General features: G+C 43.6%; 1 protein-coding gene across 1 annotated transcript in view; it reads left to right on the top strand.

Moving 5' to 3' along the window:
* Positions 1-22,197, top strand: part of FGFR3 (fibroblast growth factor receptor 3) — a 63,059-nt gene that overhangs the window by 20,016 nt on the left and 20,846 nt on the right. The window contains exons 2-6 of the mRNA XM_081328052.1: positions 4,082-4,345; positions 12,275-12,343; positions 17,625-17,794; positions 19,049-19,172; positions 20,657-20,847. Coding sequence (XP_081184178.1) covers positions 4,082-4,345; positions 12,275-12,343; positions 17,625-17,794; positions 19,049-19,172; positions 20,657-20,847 — 818 coding nt within the window. The remainder of the gene's footprint in view (positions 1-4,081; positions 4,346-12,274; positions 12,344-17,624; positions 17,795-19,048; positions 19,173-20,656; positions 20,848-22,197) is intronic.

Genomic DNA, 22,197 nt, shown 5'->3' with positions numbered 1-22,197 from the left:
ATATACATACATACATACATACATATACATACATACATACATACATATATATATCTCATCTAGGATTATTAGAGGATAATTATAGAGTCCAGAATAATGAATACAAAGGACTCAACTTTAAAGCTTTACATGAGCTATCTCTGCACCAAGGAGGCGCATAGAATTCACACCCAAAATGGGAAAGATGCCAGAGTTCCAATGTTGGCATGTTCACTTTACTTTACTTGACTGTAACTTGAAGAAGCCTCGCCTTTTGGGGGCTCTTCCCTGGCGCTATCCCTTACTTTTTCAAGGCTCAGCTGATGGGCACAGCATGCAAGGCGGGCTTTAGATGCAAAGTAGGTGGCCTTCATACCTGTGAATGCCTCAAAGAGTTCTCCTTGTCATGAGAATTACAGAAAGGCAGAATGCAAGACTTGGAAGATGAGCCTTGAGCAGAACTGGTACTCCACTCTCTTAGAGCGCTTCTGAGTAGTCCACTTCTGAAGAAAGAAACTCGCCAAAAGTCAGTTCTCAACATCCCCTTCATGGATCAAGATTCTCCCGACTTATTCTCTGGGATGTTTGAGACATTTCTCTTGAGAAAAATGGATATATTTTATTTTATTTATTTTATTTTAATCCCATTTATATCCCGCCCTTCTCCGAAGACTCAGGGCGGCTTACAATTTAAGCACAAACCAATGTGCTTAGCAATATATAAATTGGATAAATAAATAAATACATTTCTCTATGTATTAAATAGAAGGGACGCGGTGGCTCAGTGGGTTAGGACGCTGAGCTTGTCGATCGGAAGGTCGGCAGTTTGGCGGGTCGAATCCCGAGTGCCGCGTAACAGAGTGAGCGCCTGTTACTCGTCCCAGCTTCTGCCAACCTAGCAGTTCGAAAGCACGTAAAAATGCAAGTAGAAAAATAGGGACCGCTACGGTGGGAAGGTAACAGCGTTCCGTGCGCCTTTGGCGTCTAGTCATGCCGGCCACATGACCACGGAGACGTCCTCGGACAAGCGCTGGCTCTTCGGCCTTGAAACGGAGATGAGCACCAGCCCCTAGAGTCGGAAACGACTAGCACGCATGTGCGGGGGAACCTTTACCTTTACCTTTATGTATTAAATAAATTTGGATGGCTGACAAAGAATTAAAGGGAGACTGATATAGCTATTCCAAGCTTCTTTGCTGATAAAGGCAAAAGATTTCGCCCATATTTAGGTCAACGAGGTGCTCAAAATACTCAAGACATATTTCTCTATGTCTATGGAGATTCTCAATAATTCAGATCATGCTTGTCTTTTTTCCAAAAGACAACCAGACTTTCTTCTCTTTTTCTTCGAAAACGTATCGCTTCTCATCCAAAAAGAACCGAAGAAGCTTCTTGGATGAGAAGTGAAAAGTTTTAAAAAAAAATATATCAAGAAAGTCCAATTGCCTTTTGGAAAAGCACATTTGGGCCAAATTTCCCGGCGGCACTCAGGGCTAACAACCGTTAACAGTCTTCTGAATTGGAAGTGCCAGTTTTGCACTATTGTGATTCTCCTCCAGCCTAGATTCTAGAAAGGAATAAAAAGAGAACATTATGGTGGTCAAGATTCGGGGTCCCAGCCCACTGTAAGCTTTTCAGCATGCATTGATGTTCTTACGGACTGATTGACGTTTATCTCCTTCAGAGGGAGATTTGCATAGAAACCACAGGACCTATTATCATAAAGAAGTTACGATGTGTTCAAAGGAACCTCTTAGAGTTAGACCTTGGCCTGGAAACCTGTTCATGTTTTAAATCTTACCACTGTTTTCCCTTTGCTTCCATCTCATTATGTCCTGCTGTTCATTTTAGATGCATTATTTCTTGTGCCTGGGCAAGTATAAAAACACTGTTATGTACTCAAGTGACAATGAGATTACATGTTTTTGGAAAGAATGGGAATGATGGAAAGCTGGGGGGGGGGGGAAGCAAGGCCAGGACTTTCAGGGCTTTTATGCTTCTTAAAAGTTCTCTTTTACTTGCGGTGGAAAAAAAAATACTGCAAGCTCTGTGGGCCCTGCAGCCAATGCTGATTTTCAGTCGTTGTGCACTGGAGAGTAAATTTCACACTGAAACTAGGACAGTTGTAGTTGGAATGACAATGTGGGCTGAGCACAATCCCGGTTGGAAGCTGGTTTTTGAATGGAATTAAGCCCCTAGCTCTTTTTCTCTCCCCACCCACCCCCTTTTCCTGGTTTGGCCCTAGATGTTGGCTCTGGACCGTGGTGGCTTCCGTTTCAATTAGCTTGCCAAGCAAAAGTTTGGCCATTGTGTCCTTTTGTTGAAGGATCCAAATGTTCTTCTTTTTCCTAACGAAGCTTTTTTTTGGGGGGGGGGGCTCCAGCATCCTGGGTTTTCATCTTGAGATGCTGGGTGCCAGCTGCCTGTTTTAAGGGAAGATTTAATCTGAGGGGCGACAAAAGGGCAGGGAGACCCATAAGAACAGAGAACATTTATCTGCAGAGTTGCTAACTGAAGGGGGGAAGAGCTGAGATGGAAAAAAGACCCTTTGCAAAGTGGCCCAGAGCAGGCAGCATGTTAATCACGTTTTGAGGACTGAAAAATTAAGGAGGGATGGTGGGCGCTAAATCTTCTCTCCAGCCATTATGCAGCGCTTGCTTTTGAAATGAACTTTTAAGAACAATAGCGCCTGTCTATATTGACACCACGGCCAGCCACACAAAAGCCTCCCCTTGGCACTCTGTGGAACTGTCACGTCTCTCTTCTGAGAGACGCAACGTGAGAGGGAAAGCTTCCAACGGATGTTTTAAAGTTAAATGTGTTATGGCCTGTTGCTTTCACTGCCACATTTTAGTGGCACCTGCAAACATTTGGATTCTTCCACTCATTCGGTCCGGGTGCCTTAGATGTGAGGGAAAATGGCAGCAGACTTTCAGTCTTGCCCCATACTTACCCATGAGTATCTGCGTTGCAGATCAATGAGTATCTGCAATTGGTACACTAGGTCTCCCGACACATCCCTTCCCTTGTGACCAGCCATTCATGGCTTGGAAGAGGGACGTTTGAGGAGAACTTTAGAGAAGGCTCCATGTGGTATAAGACTTCTCAGAGACTAGGAATCTTGACAAAGCACCCATGAAATTATAAGCGTTCATATCTGACGCTTGGCCAACCTACTAATAATATGAGGCTGTGCAGAGAACATACAAAATGCTTCAGGAGCCAAAACTGAAACTGGAAAGAGAATTGTGATGGTGTTGCTCTAGCTGAAGTCGGATCCAATCCTATTTGTTGTCTCATGTGTTACTATGGACGATTAGCACAGGAAAATATGCAGCTTTCTTAATTTTTCAGAGAAATATGGTAGGTTTGCAGGCAACCTGTAATCTCCTGGGAGAACAATTTATTATTGTCAGTGCAGAGATTCTCAAATATGTTGAGTACTGTTCTTCCACTGTTTCACTGTCATTGAAACTGGTGCAAGGAAATAGTAATAGTAGTAGTAGTAATAATAATAATAATAATAATAATAATAATAATAATAATAATATTATTATTATTATTATTATTATTATTATTATTATTATTATTATTATTATTATTATTATTATTATTTGGAAGGGACCTTGGAGGTCATCTAGTCCAAACCCCCTGCTCAGGCAGGAAGCCTTATACCATTTCAGACAAATGGCTGGCCAGTCTCTTCTTAAAAACTTCCAGTGTTGGAGCATTCACAACTTCTGGAGGCAGGTTGTTCCACTGGTTAATTGTTCTAACTGTCTGGAAATTCCTCTTTGGTTCCAGGTTGCTTCTCTCCTTGGTTAGTTTCCATCCGTTGCTTCTTGTCCTGCCTTCAGCTGTTTTGGAGAATAGCTTGACCCCTTCTCTTCTTTGTGGCGACTCCTGAGATACTAGAAGGCTGCTATCATGTCTTGAAAAACTTATTGTAAAAAGCAGGATCTTGTGTCCAGAGGTAGAATTTCAGGAAGCGATGAATGAAAAACATACCTGGTGGTTCACAATCAGTGCTATTGTAGTCTGATTTAATATATCTGAAAGGCTCAAGAACCTGATTATCTTTCTCAAAATACCTTTCTTGCAGATGATTTAAGGAGTGAAATGGGTTTGCTCGAAGAACTGGTGGCTGGAAGTGGCGATACAGTTGAACTTCAGTGCAATACTCCAGACTCGCCTGTATCTCTCCTCTGGTATAAAGATGGCGTTGGGATTTCACCTACCAACCGGACTCATATTGGGCAAAAACTCTTGAGGATTATGAATGTGTCCTACAATGATTCAGGCCTGTACAGCTGTAGGAAGAGGCATTCGGTGGAAACGCTCCGGAACTTTACAGTCCGAGTTACAGGTGAGTCGTAGCAGTAAAGGAGAATAATTGTAACTCAGGGTTGAAATGAGGGGTCCCCGGTGCTACCTGAGCTGGGTGGTTGCCCTGCAGATGTTTCATGACCCATCTAGGAAACATCATCCGTGTTAGAACAGAGGTGGAGGTGGTGGAGGACTGTGAGCTCCTTGGTGCTCTCTGAGCTTGGTTGTTTTCTTGCAGATGTTTCATGACCCAAACTAGGTAACCTCATCACTAGCTAACAACATCAGCCCTGATGATGTTACCTAGTTTGTGTCATCAAATATCTGCAAGAAAACCACCCTCAGCTGAGTCAGTCGTGTCATTCTGATCTCTCCTTGCTTTTGTCATTGGGCGGCCACAAATGTTTGAATCCCTCCTGAGGTCAAAGTTCGCCTTTAGTGAGGGCTATCTGGTGACTCTCAGAATGGTTCTTGATATCCGGAGCCAGAGGAGGAACATTGAATGGGGTCTTTGATGGTCTTTCAGTTGAACATTTGGATTTACCCTGGTTCCAACTTGCTATTGAAATAACCTGTCTTTGACTGCCAGGGTAGTCTATGCGCAAGGCCATTCAGTCCAGCTAGCTAATTAACATTTCCCATGTCCCGTGCTGGGGTGCCTCCATCCTGGCCAGATTCAGGACTTTGCCGTCTAGATTTAGTAGAGGCGAGATACAATAACATCTGAATACAGGATCCGTTATGGCTGTGCCAGCTGGAGATACGCAGCCTGTTACGCCTGTTCCATTGTGATGTCCTTTTTCTGTTGCTTCACACACAGATTTAATAGCCTCCTTAATGCTAAATTATCCTGGCACGTTTGGGCAGGAGAAAGATTGCTTCTGATTGGTGGATTGTCTGCAGAAATGCACAATTGGTATTTTTGCTTTACAGGGCGAAGTGTCTCGGCTTCCGAGTCATTAAATATTTACACTTGTTCAATTCCACTGCATCAGAGTCCAGATTAACCCGTTTTCTTACCTCTTTGTGAATTTTAATCCTTTTATTGTTTCACTTTGTGTATGGTGCTTCTTTCTGGTAAGTCTGCGTTTCTTTGGAGAGCTTGTCTTTGACAGGAAAGAGGGGTTATTCCCATTCCTCATGTTTGAGCTTGCACAAGACTCTTGACCCGACTTAAAGACTCATTTTGAAGAGCTTTACTCCAGCGAGGTGAGACGACTTTGGTCAAACTCTGCTTTGATTGAAAGAATTCGTCTACAGGTTTCTTGCATGCTCTCAGCTAAAGCTGCTTCTTTCGTTGGGTGACAGTAGAGCGTACAGTTTTTTTGTTTTTGATTGAATGCATTTTAGTAAGTAAAGGACCAAAGACAAAGAAATGGGCAGGATCGGAACTGAATTAGATTGATTTCATTTTTGTTTGCATTTATTGGTTAGATTTTTAACCCATAAATCCTCCAAGAATTCAAAATAGTAGCCCTGTCTCCTCCTAATTTCTCTCTGTGAGATGGGTTGAGAAATGACAGCCTCTTAAGGTCATCTAGTGCAGGGGTCTGCAACCTTGACAACTTTAAGACTTGTGGACTTCAGCTCCCAGAATTCTGGGAGCTGAAGTCCACAAGTCTTAAAGTCCACAAGTCTTAAAGTTGTCAAGGTTGCAGACCCCTGATCTAGTGGGCTTCAAGGCTGGGGGAGTAAATTGAGTTCTCCAGACTGTTAGTTCAACATACGATCCCTATACCATGTTGGTTAATATAACTCTCCTTTGCACGTGTGACATTTCTCACCTTCATCACATTAGAAAGCAGACTTCAAGAGTGACTTTTGGAAAAGATGCCAGGAGCATGCCCTGCCCCTTTCACATTACGCACCCTTGCGTTCTAAGCTAAAAAAAGGTTAAACGTAGGCTTATTGTTCATGCAGGTTGAGGAATGCACTTTGTAACATGGAAAGAGGGCAAAAGGGATTCAGCACAGTGGTTTGAACGTGTTATTCGAATCCTATTTTTATTCCTACTTTATTGCAGCCCAGCGGAATCATAAAAATGTCCCACCGGAGTACATACAAATGAACATTTGCTGAGATATCCTATATTTGTACACGCACAGCAGGGATTGCATTAACCTAATTTTAAAATTGTGGAGTCCGTGTTATTTTAAGTATCCTTGTCATATCAGGACAGGGCATTTTAATACATTGTTCTGGAGGTCATGTAAATAATTACATCAGATTGATTAATTTTATTAATCAGTTTTATCAATGAAATAGGACATTTTATTGGTTTTCTATTGAAAAAAGGGTACTGGTTTAGGAACCGCAGATAATTTCTTTGTAACCTGATCCAAATAATTTGAATAGCAAAAGTTCTCTAAATAGATTTAAAATAGTGTTGGGGAATACAGGGGAAAATTTCACACTGTAAATTCCTCCAGAGGCTAAATTCAGTGTCGCCAGATTTTTCTTTCCCCAAGCTCTCAGAAAATATCTGGATCCTCGGACTACTTTTTCATTCATTTGCACTAAAATGGAATAAAGTCAAACTTACCAGCTGGGAAAGAGTCCTAAGAATCTGTATACTAAGTGAAAACAAAGAGTGAAAAAAACCACAATTTTTAATATACATAACTAAGAAAATTTTCCCTATTATCCAGTGACATCAATCTGAATATAGGATAGGATAGGATAAGAGGATAGGATAGAAAATAAAATAGGATACTATAGGATAGGATAGGGAATGGCATGGAACAATAGGATAGGATAGGGAATGGCATGGAACAATAGGATAGGATAGGTTAGAAAATAAAATATAATTTAGGATAGGATAGGGAATGGAATGGAAGAATAGTATAGTATAGTATAGTATAGTATAGTATAGGATAGGATAGGATAGGATAGGATAGGATAGGATAGGATAGGATAGGATAGGATAGGATAGGATAGGAAGAATAGAATAGGATAGGATAGGATAGGATAGGATAGGATAGGATAGGATAGAATAGGGAATGGAATAGAAGAACAGGATAGGATAGGATAGAAAATAGAATACAATAGAACAGAACAGAACAGAACAGAACAGAACAGAACAGAACAGAACAGAACAGAATAGAATAGAATAGAATAGAATAGAATAGAATAGAATAGAATAGAATAGAAAATATGGAATGGAATGGAGTAGAATGGAATGGAATGGAACAGAATAGAATAGAATAGAATATAGAAAATATGGAATGGAATGGGATAGAATAGTAAATATGGAATGGAATGGAATGGAATAGAATAGAATAGAATAGAATAGAATAGAATAGAATAGAATAGAATAGAATAGAATAGAATAGAATAGAATAGAATAGGAATAGAATTCTTTATTGGCCATACAAGTTGGACATAACAAGAATTATATATACAAATTATAAAATAACAAGACAGTATATGAACTTTAAAGGCAACAACAATAACTAATCCTTGTAGTAAAAAACAAAACAAAAAACCCTTCATGCATTGTTTCATAGGTTTAGGATTGTTTCCTGTCACATTCTCTTATCTTCTTATCCTTTACAAAGTGGTGTAGAATCCTGTCTCCTTATAAAAGAGACTCTCTTGAATGTAAGATTTATGAATCAAGGTAGGCCAAAGCTAAGCCAAGTTTGCACATCCCCTGCTCTTTGTCTGCCTTAAACTGCACTCTGCAAGCGACTTGAAGGCTATTGAAAGAAACAGCCCTCTGTTTATGAATGAAGACATGAGGCATAAAGAATGAACAGGCATATACTGGTACACTCCAGTTCCTTATTTAGACAGACGATTGGACCCCACTTTGAATTTTCAGGCCAGGGGGAAATTGGAACTGGAGCAACCGGTAGCTTAATATGTTTGGTAAACAATGCGAGACAAATCAGGAGCCAAAACCCATTGTTGCTGCTGAATGAAGAAGGTTTATACAATCTGAAGAGAAACCAAAGTCAGAGTGGAAACAGAAATACGGGTCTCTATTTATTTGTAACCCACCGTTTTTTCAGAGCTCAAAGTCTCTTAAGCTGGCTGCCCTTTTTCAAAGCTGCTTAAACAAGGAGAGACAGCGTCAAGACGGAAGCCTAGCAGGTAACGTGTAGCCCTCAACAGGCTAAGGTCAAGACCACAGCCTCAACCTTGACTAGTCCCAAAGCCCAACCTGGTTGCCGCATGCAGGCAAACAGCCATTGTGGACACATCTTGGATCCTCATTAGCGATCTGATGCATGGGCTGCAAAATGTCTGTCCCTTGCTTATTCAGAAAACCCAGATATCCTTCTGGGCGTGGCTGGCTATCAGACACCCACATAGTAGCAGAGGTGAGGTTTAATGGTGGATTACCCGAAGTTAGGGACGTGGTGGCTCAGTGGGTTAGGAAGGTCGATCAGAAGGTTGGCAGTTTGGCGGGTCGAATCCCGAGTGCTGTGTAACAGAGTGAGCGCCTGTTACTTGTCCCAGCTTCTGCCAACCTAGCAGTTCGAAAGCACGTAAAAATGCAAGTAGAAAAATAGGGACCGCTACGGTGGGAAGGTAACAGCGTTCCATGCGCCTTTGGCGTCTAGTCATGCCGGCCACATGACCACGGAGACATCCTCGGACAAGCGCTGGCTCTTCGGCTTTGAAACGGAGATGAGCACCGGCCCCTAGAGTTGGAAACAACTAGCACGCGTGTGCGGGGGAACCTTTACCTTTACCCGAGGTTACGTCCAGCCAGCCATCCTGTTCGTTTTGAAAGGACGGGGTTGGGGTCATGCTGAAGCTGGTGCCTCAGAATAAAAGAGCTGGAAGAGGCCTCGGTGGTCTTTTAGTCCATCTCCCTGCTCCAGCAGGGAACCCTGTACCATTTCAGACAATTTTTTCCTTTTAAAACATTTAAAACCATCTTGTAAAAAATCAGGAGGCAGAAGGAAGCCTGACGCTTAGCCTTAAGCCCAAGTGCTCTCATCAGAGCACAGCTGAGGAGGGTTGCCTGCCCTGGAGGAGCCCACAATTTGCAACTGGTATCAATACCTTTACATTAGCATAATCTGCTTTTAATGAATTTCCTTGGCTTCCCAGATACGACTGTATAAATTATTTTGGTTCCTAGAAAAGTCATAGCTGAAAAAGCAGCCTTGGGACTGTAAATAAAGGCTTTTCCCACATTTCATTGGAGAGACTGCGTCAAAGCAGTGCTGGCCAGTGGAAACGTGCGACCATCACCCCCAAATCCCGTTTTATTGCTGCACCCTGGATCTCGTGTAACGTGCAAAGGATTGTATCAAATTAATATTTGATAGACAGTAGTTGTTCAACGTGGACTTTAGTAGCAGATACCCACTTGGTTTAATTTTCAGCTTAAAGCTCCTCCATCTGAGTCCCTGGGGGAGGGGAGATTTAAAAAAAGGGGGAGGGACATTTCTGCGGAGGGATAAAATAGGAAGCACTTTCCTCTCAAAAGCCCCCTTGCCCATCCATTGGGAGTTTTTAACCTCCAGGAAAGAGAGAGAGATGGGGAATAAATTGATAATGGGGCCATTTCAGGGGATGGAGTCCAAAACGTCATGAAGATGGTCACCACTGCCCAAGTGATGCCCCACCATTATTTCACAGCCCTGCAGATTGCACCCCTGAAAAGGACCATCATCTACTTTTTGATGCCCTACACCAGTGTTTCCCAACTGGGATGGCGTCTACTCATGTGGACTTCGGTTCCCAGAATTCCACACTTGGGGTGGCCGGTGCTGAGAATTCTGGGAGTTGAAGTCCGGCCAGCTGCAACTTTCACTGGTTAGGAAACCTTGCCATATCCCAAGATAACCCGTTCATAAATTAATCCCGTCCGACCCTGACGAGGAGGTTTCCCGTGGGGAATTTCGGCAACCCTTTGGGTTGGAGGCGTCTGCTTCTTTGCTCCTAACTGATGGGTTCACATCCATCAGCAGAGACCTCGGGGAAGTTGCCTTCCCTCTTCTTTCCGCCTTGCTCCCTGCCAAAACCACACTGAGCCACTCATTACCTGCCTGACTCCAGCGAAAGTAAACAAGAACGGGAAGATAAGCACCACGAACAGAACAAAGGTCTTGAAGCTGAGTAGCACAAGCCCAGGCTCTGAGACCTGAAAGAGAGCAGGAAGGCCACCCGTAATATGTACTCAGGGCCTGATTTAATCACTTTATCAGCTCCATGGGGGAAGGGACCTTTGTTTAAACAGATTTCTCAATTTTCTCTTCTGAGAGAATGAGCGATGCCCCAAGTTCTACTGGATTTTGGTTTTTCCCAGATCTTTAGGGCAGCAGTATTAGAATGACAGAGTTGGAAGGGACCTTGGAGGTCTTCTAGTCCAACCCTCTGTTCGAGCAGGAGACCCCACACCATTTCAGAAAAATGGCTGTCCGGTCTCTTCTCAAAAACCTCCAGTGATGGAGGACCCACAACTTCCGGAGGCAACTTCCATTCCACTGATTTATTGTTCTAATTGCCGAGAAATTTCTCTTTAGCTCTAGGTTGCTGCTCACTTTAATGATCTTCCACCTGCTTTTGGCTTAATTAAAATTCTTTTGTTTTACACCAACGACCACTGTAACTATTCCAAAACGTTTCGCAGCCAAATTGTAACGTAATTCAAAAGGAGCCTGGTCAGGGCTGACTAGAAGGCTTGCAGATAGAATCCGCTCTTTCCTCTTGCAACATGATCTCAACAGAGAGTAAGCCTCTGGTGTAGGCAAACCAAACATTTACATTATGTGGGAAAAAATGAGGAAACCTATAGGCCCATGCCAAAGCACAGAAAGATAAAAGTTGTCCTATCTAGGTTACCAAATCTCCTTTTTGGGGGGCATTTGGTCTCCAAAACTGGGAGTTCCCCAGGACTTTAAGTACATCTTTATGAAGCTTAAGCTCCTTCAACTTCTAAATTACTGTTTCAAACTGAGAAAAACTAATGCTTAAATTAAAAAAATGCTCCATGGAAGCTTTTTTTACTTTACATGACATAATGGGACTGTGAGCATACACAGAGAGCAAAGAAATGCTATACAATATATTGCTGTGATGCCCTTCCTGGGAGCGTTGGAGGTTTCTTAATAAATATTTCCAAAGCCTCTGTAAGCAAATGCGTTCACATGTTCTCGCTAGGCAGCTGCAGAAAAGAGTTTCGGGCCACCATACAGATGGAAATTGGTCCAGAGAGTTGGACTGGGACTCGGCAGCCTTGCGTTTCCTTTGCAGGCAATTCTGATGGTTTTTTTCTTCATGAAAACAATGTTTGTGCTGAACACGGACAAAGGGCGGGGGGAAAGGCTATTTAAAACAAGTTTAGCTTATTCCAGATTTGGAAAGCCAAATCACTACAATATGCGAACCAAATGGAAAGTATAACTGAACAACTTACAAGTTAGAATGCTTACAATTTTGATCTTAATTTTATTGCACATTGTTTAATTTTATTCCTTTGTAAGTTGGTTTCCTAAGCTGCGAGAAGCAGGTGGCTGGCTGGCATTGTGCAGTCAGCTTTCTGAGAAGGGGAAGAGAGGATATGCAGGGGAATTAAAAAATAAAAATGAAATGGGGGCGGGGGAAAGAACGTGGTGAGCTGACTTGCACCCCAAATAGAAGCATTTCGGTCTAATATTGGTTCCAAAACAAAGTGCCCTCTTAAGACCCAGCTAGGGAAGGCTGGAACATAAAGCACAGGAAGGGACCTTGGAGGTCTTCTAGTCTGACCCCTGCGCACAGAAGACCCCGTGCTTTACGCATCAACTTCAGTTTTTGCTGACATTTTGTATCTTGGTCATATTTGGAGACTCGTGACGAGGCCATGAATGAAATAAAGCTTCACGGAGAAGATCTTTTTCTTATTGAGAAAATATTTGCCGAGGTCCCACAAGTGACGTGTTCTGATGATTGCGAAACTTTCGGCAAAGGTATGTTCAGAATTTTATTTCCAGAAACATTTCTCACCTGTTCTTCTTTCCATTTCAAGAATCCCCATCATCGGGTGATGACGAAGACGAAGGCGACGATGAAGAAGACGACGACTCTGAAGACAGAGGTAAGCGTCATGTGAGGAAGCAAAGCTTGACAGAGCCAGCATTTGTAGAAGCTGGTGTTGAATCAGATCCGCCCAGCAGAGCATTTTCCATTTACCTCTGTCAGGAGTTCCAGGGTGTGGAGAGGAAGACTGGTGGGTTGACTTTCACCCCCCTGGGAGAAAATATCTGCTCAAGAAAACACCCAAAGAGAGTTTAGAGACGGTCTTCTGTCCTTGGAGCTCCATCTCTCTCTGTGAAAGGGATGGATGGATGGGAGGGGAGGAAGGAGGGAAGGAAGGGAGGGAGGAAGGAAGGATTGGCACAAAGGAGGAGATTAGTAGTAAGCCACCAGCTAAGAGTTAGTAAGGCCACCATACTTTACAATAATCCTTCTGGGTCACTCAACTTGTGCTGTCTTCCAGTTTACAAGACCTGAGAGTCAGTCAAGTTGTGTATCTTCTTTTTAAAACGCCAAACTTTACAATGACCTCCGTTCCCCCAAAGTTTGTGGACAGAGTATAAATTCCTTTTTAAAAACCTTGCTAAGAATAAAATAATTTGCTTGCACCGTTTACAAATACTTCCCTTATTTCTCCCTTGCGTGTTGCCGACTCTCTCGGTAAGAACGCTTGCTGCATTGGGAGCGGGAGCAAAACCTGCTCTCCGCTAGCCACCCACCCACCCACCCATCGCAGGCCTGTGAGTAGATACTTACCTGCTGGAGTTCCAGCGTTGAGGAACAGGGGAGCCCCTGGCGCCTTGCCTCTCCCTCTCTTAGAAGGCAGCAGTCGGAGAAGCCAGCAAGGGCCTGGGGTCCACAGATGCCTCCCCCGTGAGAGGAAGTAAAGCGGGGAGGATGAAAGCTATGGAGCTTGGGGGGGGGGAGAGTTCCTGAGCCAGGAAGCTGAATAGCCCAGTCAGCTTATTTCCTCTCTTCTCCTGCTTCCCTGCTTCTTATTTATTCCCTCGACACCGGGATTATGCTGGTGTTTCTCAACCTTGGCATCTTTCAAGGCGTGTAGATTTCAAGTCCCAGAATTCCCCAGCCAGCTGGCTGTTGTATTCTGGGAGTCCGCATGCCTCAAAGTTGCCAAGGTTAAGAACCCCTGCCTTAGGCATAGATCTCTTTTTTAAAAAAAAAAAACAACGTTCATTTTTTTAAATATTAGCAGAATGCTTGGGCAGCATTAGTCTGGAGAAAGGTTTTTCGCTTAATGATAACTGTTTGCAAAACTGGAAAAAAAGAGGCTCTGTCTGTTACTGTCCTCTCTCTTGCACATAAAACGCAGATTAGTTCCCCGGTGCAACCTCGGACATCCCATTAAAGAGTGCAAGCATAACATCTCAGAATAAAAGGCTTTCTCGGGGATGAGTTCAAACAAGTGAGATGGGGTGCTTTGCAAAATTCAGGCTCCTGTGAAATGACTTGATTGCTGTGTCACGTAGTACACATGTGTGCAGTTATTGCATGCATGGCTTGTAGCAACATGACCTAAAGCTTCAGGCTGCAGGTTGGTGTGGATTAGCCGAAACTGTGTGCATAAATCCAGTGATAGCAGCATTGGCCAACACCTTGTTGTAATCAAGGAAGTCCTTGTCTGTGGAGATTCTCAGCCATCCAGGTCAGGGTTGTCCCAAAGGTGCTTTTTTTCTGGAGGCAACTGGACTTCCTTGTTTTTCTTTGAAGACGCTTCGCTTCTCATCCAAGAAGCTCCTTCAGCTCTGACCGGATGGTGGGGAATGGAAGGATTTATACTCCTTGCAGACAGCTGGTCATTTGACTTCTTTTAGAGAGTCCTTGAGGCCACTTGGAGGTTTACCTGTGGTGCAAATGGGTGTGGAGCCTTCTTGGAACTGTCAAAAGGCCCATGTTGTAGACTGGAGATGGATGAGAGGGGGCTGTTCAGTTTTGACCTAGAAGGCCTCTTTGACCCCTCTTTCAAACCAGCGGTGCTCTCTGTCCAAAATGTGGACTTTGCTGTCTTCAAAAGAGTGGCCTTTGTTTTTTAAAAGGCATCCAGTCAGAGCTGAAGAAGCTTCTTGGATGAGAAGCGAAACGTCTTCGAAGAAAAACAAGAAAGTCCAGTGGCCTCCTGAAAAAAGGCACCTTTGGGACAAGGAAGTCGTTTTTGTTATATTGGTGCTACTAAGGTTGGCCGACTGGTCATTAGTAAAGTTGCACTCTTAAAAATAAATACTTTTCATTTTCTTGGTTTCCCCTCCCTCCGTTTCCATACTTTTTTATTTTATTTCTGAGAGGTCTGTACTGGACAAGCTTGGAAGTTTGGAAACATTTGGGAACTGTTTGGGGAGAGCTACTAGGGATAAAAACGACAAGAGGGGGCTCTTGGGACAAACAATTCGCTCCCCTCCCTGAAACCCTGTCATTTGCTAAACCAGGTTGGACAGTCTGATGTTGAGATGCTGGAAGCCGTAGCCAAACTCTGTATTGCCCAGCCTTGTTTTGGAACCAGATTTTGGAAGGAAATTGTTTTCCTGCCCCCCTTGGGCATTTTCTAGGTCATCTCTGAAACGCTCTCGCCGAGTGTTTTTCTTATTTCGGTCATCTCCTCTCAGTGTTTTCTTGTTAACGTTTTGCTGAACATCTGCAGATGTTCGAGGCCAGGGCTAGGCCACCTTGGCTCTTTTATGGCTCGTGGACTTCAACTCCCAGAATTCCTCAGCCAGCATGGAGTCATAAAAGAGCCAAGGTTGCCTAGCCCTGTTCTAGCTGCTTAGTCTTGTCTTTCCCGTAGGCTTCAGAAAACTGTAGGTTGCGTGGTCTTCAGCTGCAGATGGCATGTTGTGTTGTTTTTGCGATTGGGCAGGAGACAGACTGTCCAGATGTGTCCATGTTGTCAGCATTTTGTCCGGCCAGCAAAACTAATCTTTGTGGCTTTGTGCTCATTGTGGGGATGGACTCTGGTGCTTGCTGACCATTCTCTGAAGCCACCATCCCATGAAATTGCTTTGGCTCTGTGCTCTGAATTGACTCCTAATTGGCAAATCCCACCGCAAGGTCTCTTGCCGGTGATTATAGCTGCCCCAAACGTTTTCTTTGTTGGGACTGTTGGGGCCAACTCAGCAGATTCGCTGCCCCCTCCGGCCGATGGCTCCACCCCACGACCTTCTGGCCTCAGGAAGGTCACATTTCCTGTCCATCATCTGAGATTCAGTTTTGATCGCCAAGGGATAAAGAAAGGAAAGCTTATTTCCTTCTGTTGACTCGTGGGGTTCGTTCAGGAACATGATGACAGTTTGATCATGGTAGCTTCTTGTCACTTGCATCCCTGGCCTGAAATTTTATTCTATGATAGCTATGATAAATGTCTATTGAGGTTCTCAAGTCATCCAGGTCCTGGTTGTCCCAAAGGTGCTTTTTTTTCAGGAGGCCACTGGACTTCCTTGTCTTCCTTTGAAGACGTTTCTCTTCTCATCCAAGAAGCTTCTTCAGCTCTGACTGGATGGTGGGGAGTGGAAGGATTTCAAGAGAGTACTAATGACCACATGGCTTCAAGGAGTATAAATCATCCAAGAGAGCTGAAGAAGCTTCTTGGATGAGAAGCGAAATGTCTTCAAAGAGAAAGAAGGAAGTCCAGTGGCCTCTTGAAAAAGCACCTTTGGGATAGCTATGATGGCAAAAAAGCTATCGTGCCTGTAAGGTGCATCGCCCATACTTTGCGGCCAGATTCGCTTCATTCGTAGAGAAAGACTTGAGAGAATCTCTAAGGCAGAAACCTATTCTTGCAAAGAAGCTTCAACTTATTGTCACGTTGAGCTCAGGGTCCGCAGGCCCAAAGCTGATGTTTTGCTTGTTTTTGTAAATCTACAGATCTCCCCTTTGATAGAGACAGCTTCTTAAATACATACACTGACAATGCTTTAGACCAGGGGTAGGCCACCTTGGCTCTTGGCTATGCTGGCTGAGGATTTCTGGGAGTTGAAGTCCACGAGTCACAAAAGGGCCAAGGTGGCCTACCCCTGAATTAGGGCAATCGACTTCATCTCCCAGAATCCCTGAGCCAGCCACGCTGAGGGGAAAGGGAAAGGTTTCCAAGCTGAGCCATGCTGGCTGAGGAATTCTGGGAGTTGAAGTCCACGAGTCACAAAAGGGCCAAGGTGGCCTACCCCTGAATTAGGGCAATCGACTTCAACTCCCAGAATTCCTGAGCCAGCCACGCTGAGGGGAAAGGGAGAGGTTTCCAAGCTGAGCCATGCTGGCTGAGGAATTCTGGGAGTTGAAGTCCACGAGTCACAAAAGGGCCAAGGTGGCCTACCCCTGCTTTAGACAGAATATAGACAAAATTGTGAGATGCAATGGAAATGTGGAATGTCTCCCTTTAGCCATGATAGTTTTTCCTTCCGTCATTTTTCACGGTTGTGCTGTAGAATGCAGTGCAATCCTCTACTTGAGTGAACTTACTAGTCATCCATTTGTTTGTACCAACCCCGAAAGGAAAAAAAGGCAGTTTGTTTTCTGTGATTTTGGCTTTTTGGCCACCTCATGGGCGCTTTTCTAAAAGGCAACTGGACTTTCTTGGTTTTTTTCTTCGAAAAAGTTTGGCTTCAGTCAGCACTGAAGAGAGAGACCTTCCCCCGAAGATGGGCTCCGGTCCAAAAGCTTGGAAGACAAAACCTTCGGACTTGGTGACCGACCCAGATTGGATCCGCAGAACCGAAGAAGCTTCTTGGATGAGAAGCAAAATGTTTTCAGAGATGAAACCAAGAAAGTCCACTTGCTTTTTGGAAAAGCACCTTTGGGACAACCCTGATCTGGATGACTGAGAATCTCCACAGACATTTGGCTTTTCAAGTGGCCTGTGGTGCATTCTCTAAAGCTGCTCTTCTCATCTTCATCCTACGCCTAATTGAGCCCACGGAGAAGTCATTTTACCCAAGGTTGGGTAACGTGTACTCCTCCAAACCCATATCATCCTTCAGTTTTGATTCTGCTGCTAAGGCAGAGGCCACCAACCTTTTGGGCACCAGGGACCGCTTCTATGGAGAGGGGGTTTGTTTTCACGGACCAGACGGGGGCCTGGTTTCATGTACTGCCTGCACCTCTTGGATGGGACTTTGCTTGTTTGTGCGGATCGGCTACTGGCATGCTGCGGCCCGGTACTGGTCCGTGGCCCGGGGGTTGGGGACCCTTGTACTAAGGACTGCTGAGAGCTGCTGTTCAGTTCAATTTAGAAGGCCATCCCTGATAGGAAGCTGGTGGAGAGAAGACCCACTAACTCAGAAGCTGAAGACCCCCCGTCTTTCTCAGCTGACCTCTCTCATTCTGCTTTGTATCCGCAGTGGCGCCTTATTGGACCCATCGTGACAGAATGGAAAAGAAGCTTTTGGCGGTGCCGGCTGCCAATACTGTTCGTTTCCGGTGCCCGTCAGCTGGCAAGCCGCTTCCTTCCATATACTGGCTGAAAAATGGCAAAGAATTCAAAGGGGAGCACCGTATTGGAGGCATTAAAGTAGGTCCTCATGCGTGGGTGGCTTTTGGTGACCACCCATCTTGCTTGCTCGTGGCCAGAGCTGGCCTTGGTTTTTCTCTGATGGAACTTAGGCCTTTTAGGATAAATAAGTGTACCCCGCCCCCTATTTGCATATTGAAACTCAGAAGGCTGATGAGTTGCTTTGAAGTTATTCTTGAAATGCACCAGATGCTTTAGAAACTTGTAGATTGGACCCAGAGGTTACACCAGCAATAAATGTAGAATGTTGATGTAGAAAGAAGGTGATCTATTTAATGAGCCCATCTGTGGGTTGATAGATGGAGAGAGAGAAAGAGAGATACAGAGAGAGAGAGAGAGAGAGAGGGAGGGAGAGATACAGAGATACAGAGAGAGAGAGAGAGACTGGACAAACATTGATCTGAAATGGTATAGGGTTTCCTGCTTGAGCAGGGGGTTGGACTAGAAGACCTCCAAGTTCCCCTCTGACTGTTATTCTGAATAGATAGATAGATAGATAGATAGATAGATAGATAGATAGATAGATAGACAGACAGACACAGACAGACAGACACAGACAGATATTTACTTATTATATAGTATATGTTAATGTGAACTTCCTTAAATGCAAGTATTAGGTTTTCCAACATAAATCCAACTTCTAACATAAATTCAAGTATGGCAGTTGGTTTCATAATTTTCATCCACTTGGGTTGTATTATTCAAGAAAACACACAAGAGTTATTATGGATATTATGGAAAGTTGTTGTGAATGTGCCAAGATGCTGTGGGTGTTCATTAGCATGTCTGCAGTTAATATCTTTATGCTGCAAATGAGGGAACATAGTCTAGATCGGGGTTTCCCAACATTGGCTACTTTAGAACATTGAACATGGAAGGGACAGGTTACCCTCCTGATCAATTAGTTGTCCAGTCTACTGTTGAAAGCCTCCCGTGATGAAGCACCCACAACTCTGGGAGGCCAGCTATTCCACTGGCTGATTGTTCTCACTGTCAGGAAATGTCTCCTTACTTCTAAAGTTGGATCTCCCTTTAACGATCTTCCACCCATTACTGTGGACTTCTGCTCTCAGAATTGTCTTGTTGGGTTCTCATTCTGAAATTGGGGAAGGGCGTCTAGTTCCAGCCCTGTTTCTGGAGTACGTGGGAGAGAGAGGCCCACCGCATTTCAATCTTAGGAAAAGGATGTTCTTGCTAGGTCATTTTCTGAAGGACCAAGGCGAGCTCCTGCTGATCTTTCTTTTCCTTCGGCAGCTGCGGCATCAGCAGTGGAGTCTGGTTATGGAGAGCGTTGTTCCGTCAGACCGAGGCAACTACACCTGTGTGGTCCAGAACAAGTACGGTGTAATTTGGCATACTTACCAACTCGATGTTCTTGGTAAGTGTTGTTTTAAACTTGGTCTCCAAGAACCATGTGGTGCCCCTGGGCATTCGGCAGAATGGACAGCTGTTCCCCATCTGTCCCAGACTACACCCTCTTGACGAAAGAAGGAATTCCTCTCGGTTGCTCCACTTCTGAAGTTGGAAAAACAATTGGAAAGTAGATTTGCTGCATGCAATTAGTATGCTAATTTCTCTGCAGCCTCAATTTCAGAATTTAGAGGAAGCAGTATTTTCCTGGTGGCAAGTAATAAAAAAGGACCAAACCATATCTCTATCTCAGAGGAAAAATAATCTAAAAATTAATGCACATATAATTTTAAAAACTGTACATAGAGGTAGTCCCCAGTTAGTGCCCTGTTGTTCTGCAAACCCCTTCTTTAAATTATTACTTCTATATAAAGAAGTGTTTTTTTAATTGCCTGGATAAAGAAAACTGGATGGGAAATATCTGTCCCATAAAACCTTTCTCAATGAGTTTCCTTAAATATCAATGAGGAATTAACATAGGGCTTACTCTTGACTATATGCATCAATGCAGATTCCATCTTCATTTTAACTATTTTTATTAGTCCGTATAAGCTGTTCATATCAGTATAAATTTCATATTGTTTAGAGTGTTAAAAATACAAATAATATCGGGACATATTCCAAGCATTTAAGAGGATTCATAATTTTTTTTAAAAATGTTGATTTCTTACAAGTTTCCTCAGATACTCTAGATCTGGAAGCATATTAAGATATACTACAATTTATTGAATTGATCATTTATTGAGGGGCAGAGCAATACTGACAAATGTAGGGAAAGTCTGCATATAATAATAGCTTTTTATTTTCCACTATATCCTGAATTTTCTTTGACTGTGAATAAAACACCTCCAAGGCGCAATTCGAGAAGAACCTCCTTGTTGAATTGTAGGAGATATCAAAATGGATGAAGATATAATAACAATAACAATGTTAGAGGGGACCTTGGAAGTCATCTAGTCCAACCCCATGCTCAGGCAGGAAAACCTATGAATCCAATGGTGGTCATTCCAGCCAATGAATTCAGAGGCTGCATTTTAATCCAACTGATAAAATCAGTATCTCGCCAAAAGTGTTTCAAAAGTTACACCTACCGGCTGCTCCGGAAGAGTTTGCTACCTCCATTTTATTCTCCTTCTAATACATCGACGATGGTAGCTGATGATAGCAAAGCTTGTTGCCCATTTAGGAAGCCAGACTGAGCAAGGCAACCCTGTGTTTTGTGGTTTTTCATGCCAGTTTTAATCCACCTTTCCATTTCCATGTTTAATAAAGGAATTGAGTAATGGCTTACGCAAGCAAATGTTATATTGCACCTGGGTATCATGGTCACCTAGGCTCTTGCGAAAGTTAGCAGCGTTGTGGCGTGCGAACAAGGACCTTTTGCTGGACAGATGTTGTGGAGAGGGGTTTATTCATTGCCCATAATAAGTAAGCGTCCTTTCCGTTATGCAGAAAGATCGCCCCACCGCCCTATTCTCCAGGCAGGATTGCCTGCCAATCAAACGGTGGTCATTGGGAGCAATGTGGAATTCCACTGCAAAGTGTACAGCGATGCTCAGCCTCACATCCAGTGGTTGAAACATGTGGAAGTCAATGGAAGCAAATACGGGCCAGATGGGACTCCTTACGTCTCTGTCCTAAAGGTTGGTACACCGCTACATGAGTCTTTTAAGTTTGGAACCCCTACTAGAATGAGCAGTTACTTACAGGAAGTCACTCGTAACCACCGCTATCAGATTAACCTTGAGAGCCGCTGAAAATCTTGTCGGAAAAACCAGGGTTTAATCCTGCAGAGGAACCGACCATATAACCACGTCTGGGGGGGATGGGACCACAAATTGGGAAAGCTTTGGTGTCCATGGAGATTCTCCATCATCCAGGTCATGGTTGTCCCAAAGGTGCTTTTCCAAAAGGCAACTGGACTTTCTTGGGTTTTTCCTTGAAAACGGAAAGAACTGAAGAGGCTTCTTGGATGAGAAGGGAAAAGTTTTCAAGGAAAAAAACAAGAAAGTCCAGTTGACTTTTGGAAAAGCACCTTGGGAAAGGCTTGATGTAAATCTGAGCATTTATCACAAACTAGTTTGCATGCTTAAGACACTGCTGGTTGCCAGGCTTTACAATAGGGAAGATAATAACTCTGGATCACCACCCAGAATTAATGTAAGGATTATTTGCATAGGTGGGGGCAGCTGTTTCCCAGCACTTTCGCCTTCCCAAAAGGATCTTCACCTTTCAAGATCAAATTTCACACAAGCAGCAAGACAAGATTGCTCTCCAAAAACCCCCTGATGTAGTTCCTTAGCAGAGCCATATGAGATGCCTTGCTGACCTCCATAATTGGTCTGTGAATGAGATGTTCTCTGAATATAGACATTATAGATATTGGAGAATACAAAATCACCTTTATCTCCAAAAAAGGAGGAAAGGAAGAGTCATAGACCATTGAGCATAGATTGATTGGTATCAATATTCAGGAAGCTCCTGAACAGATCATAAAGTCTTTGGTTCTGTGGGCACCTTTGAATTCCATCCTTAATAATTATCAAGAATAAATCTTGCAAGACTAAGGGTAGCTCATTCTTTAATCCACTAACGGCTTTACTAGATCATGGGAATGCAGTAGGTCCCTCTTGATTACAGCCTAAGAATTGACCAATGACACTCGAATTAGCAAATTAGGTTAAAATCAGAACGATGGGACAATTCAGTGGAAGCCCAGCTGTGTTGACCCCATGCTCAAAAGAATCTCATTGGTTACTTCTTCATTAAACTAGCATCAAATATCTGGGTTGGGGTACTACCAGGCTTGTTCCTGGAGCTGGTGTTTTGATGGTGGAGAAGATGCTTGCCAGATTTGTACTCTGGAGGAAATAATTAAAATTGAAAGAGTTATTGCAATAGGATAGGGCAGGGGTCTGCAACCTTGACAACTTTAAAACTTGTGGACTTCATCTCCCTGAATTCCTCAGCCAGCTATGAAGTCCACAAGTCTT

Source organism: Vipera berus (genome assembly GCF_964194415.1).
Source record: "Vipera berus genome assembly, chromosome: 4".
NCBI lineage: Eukaryota > Metazoa > Chordata > Lepidosauria > Squamata > Viperidae > Vipera > Vipera berus.
Note: the sequence above shows the minus strand (reverse complement) of the source record. Positions and strands in the feature narration are given on the sequence as shown.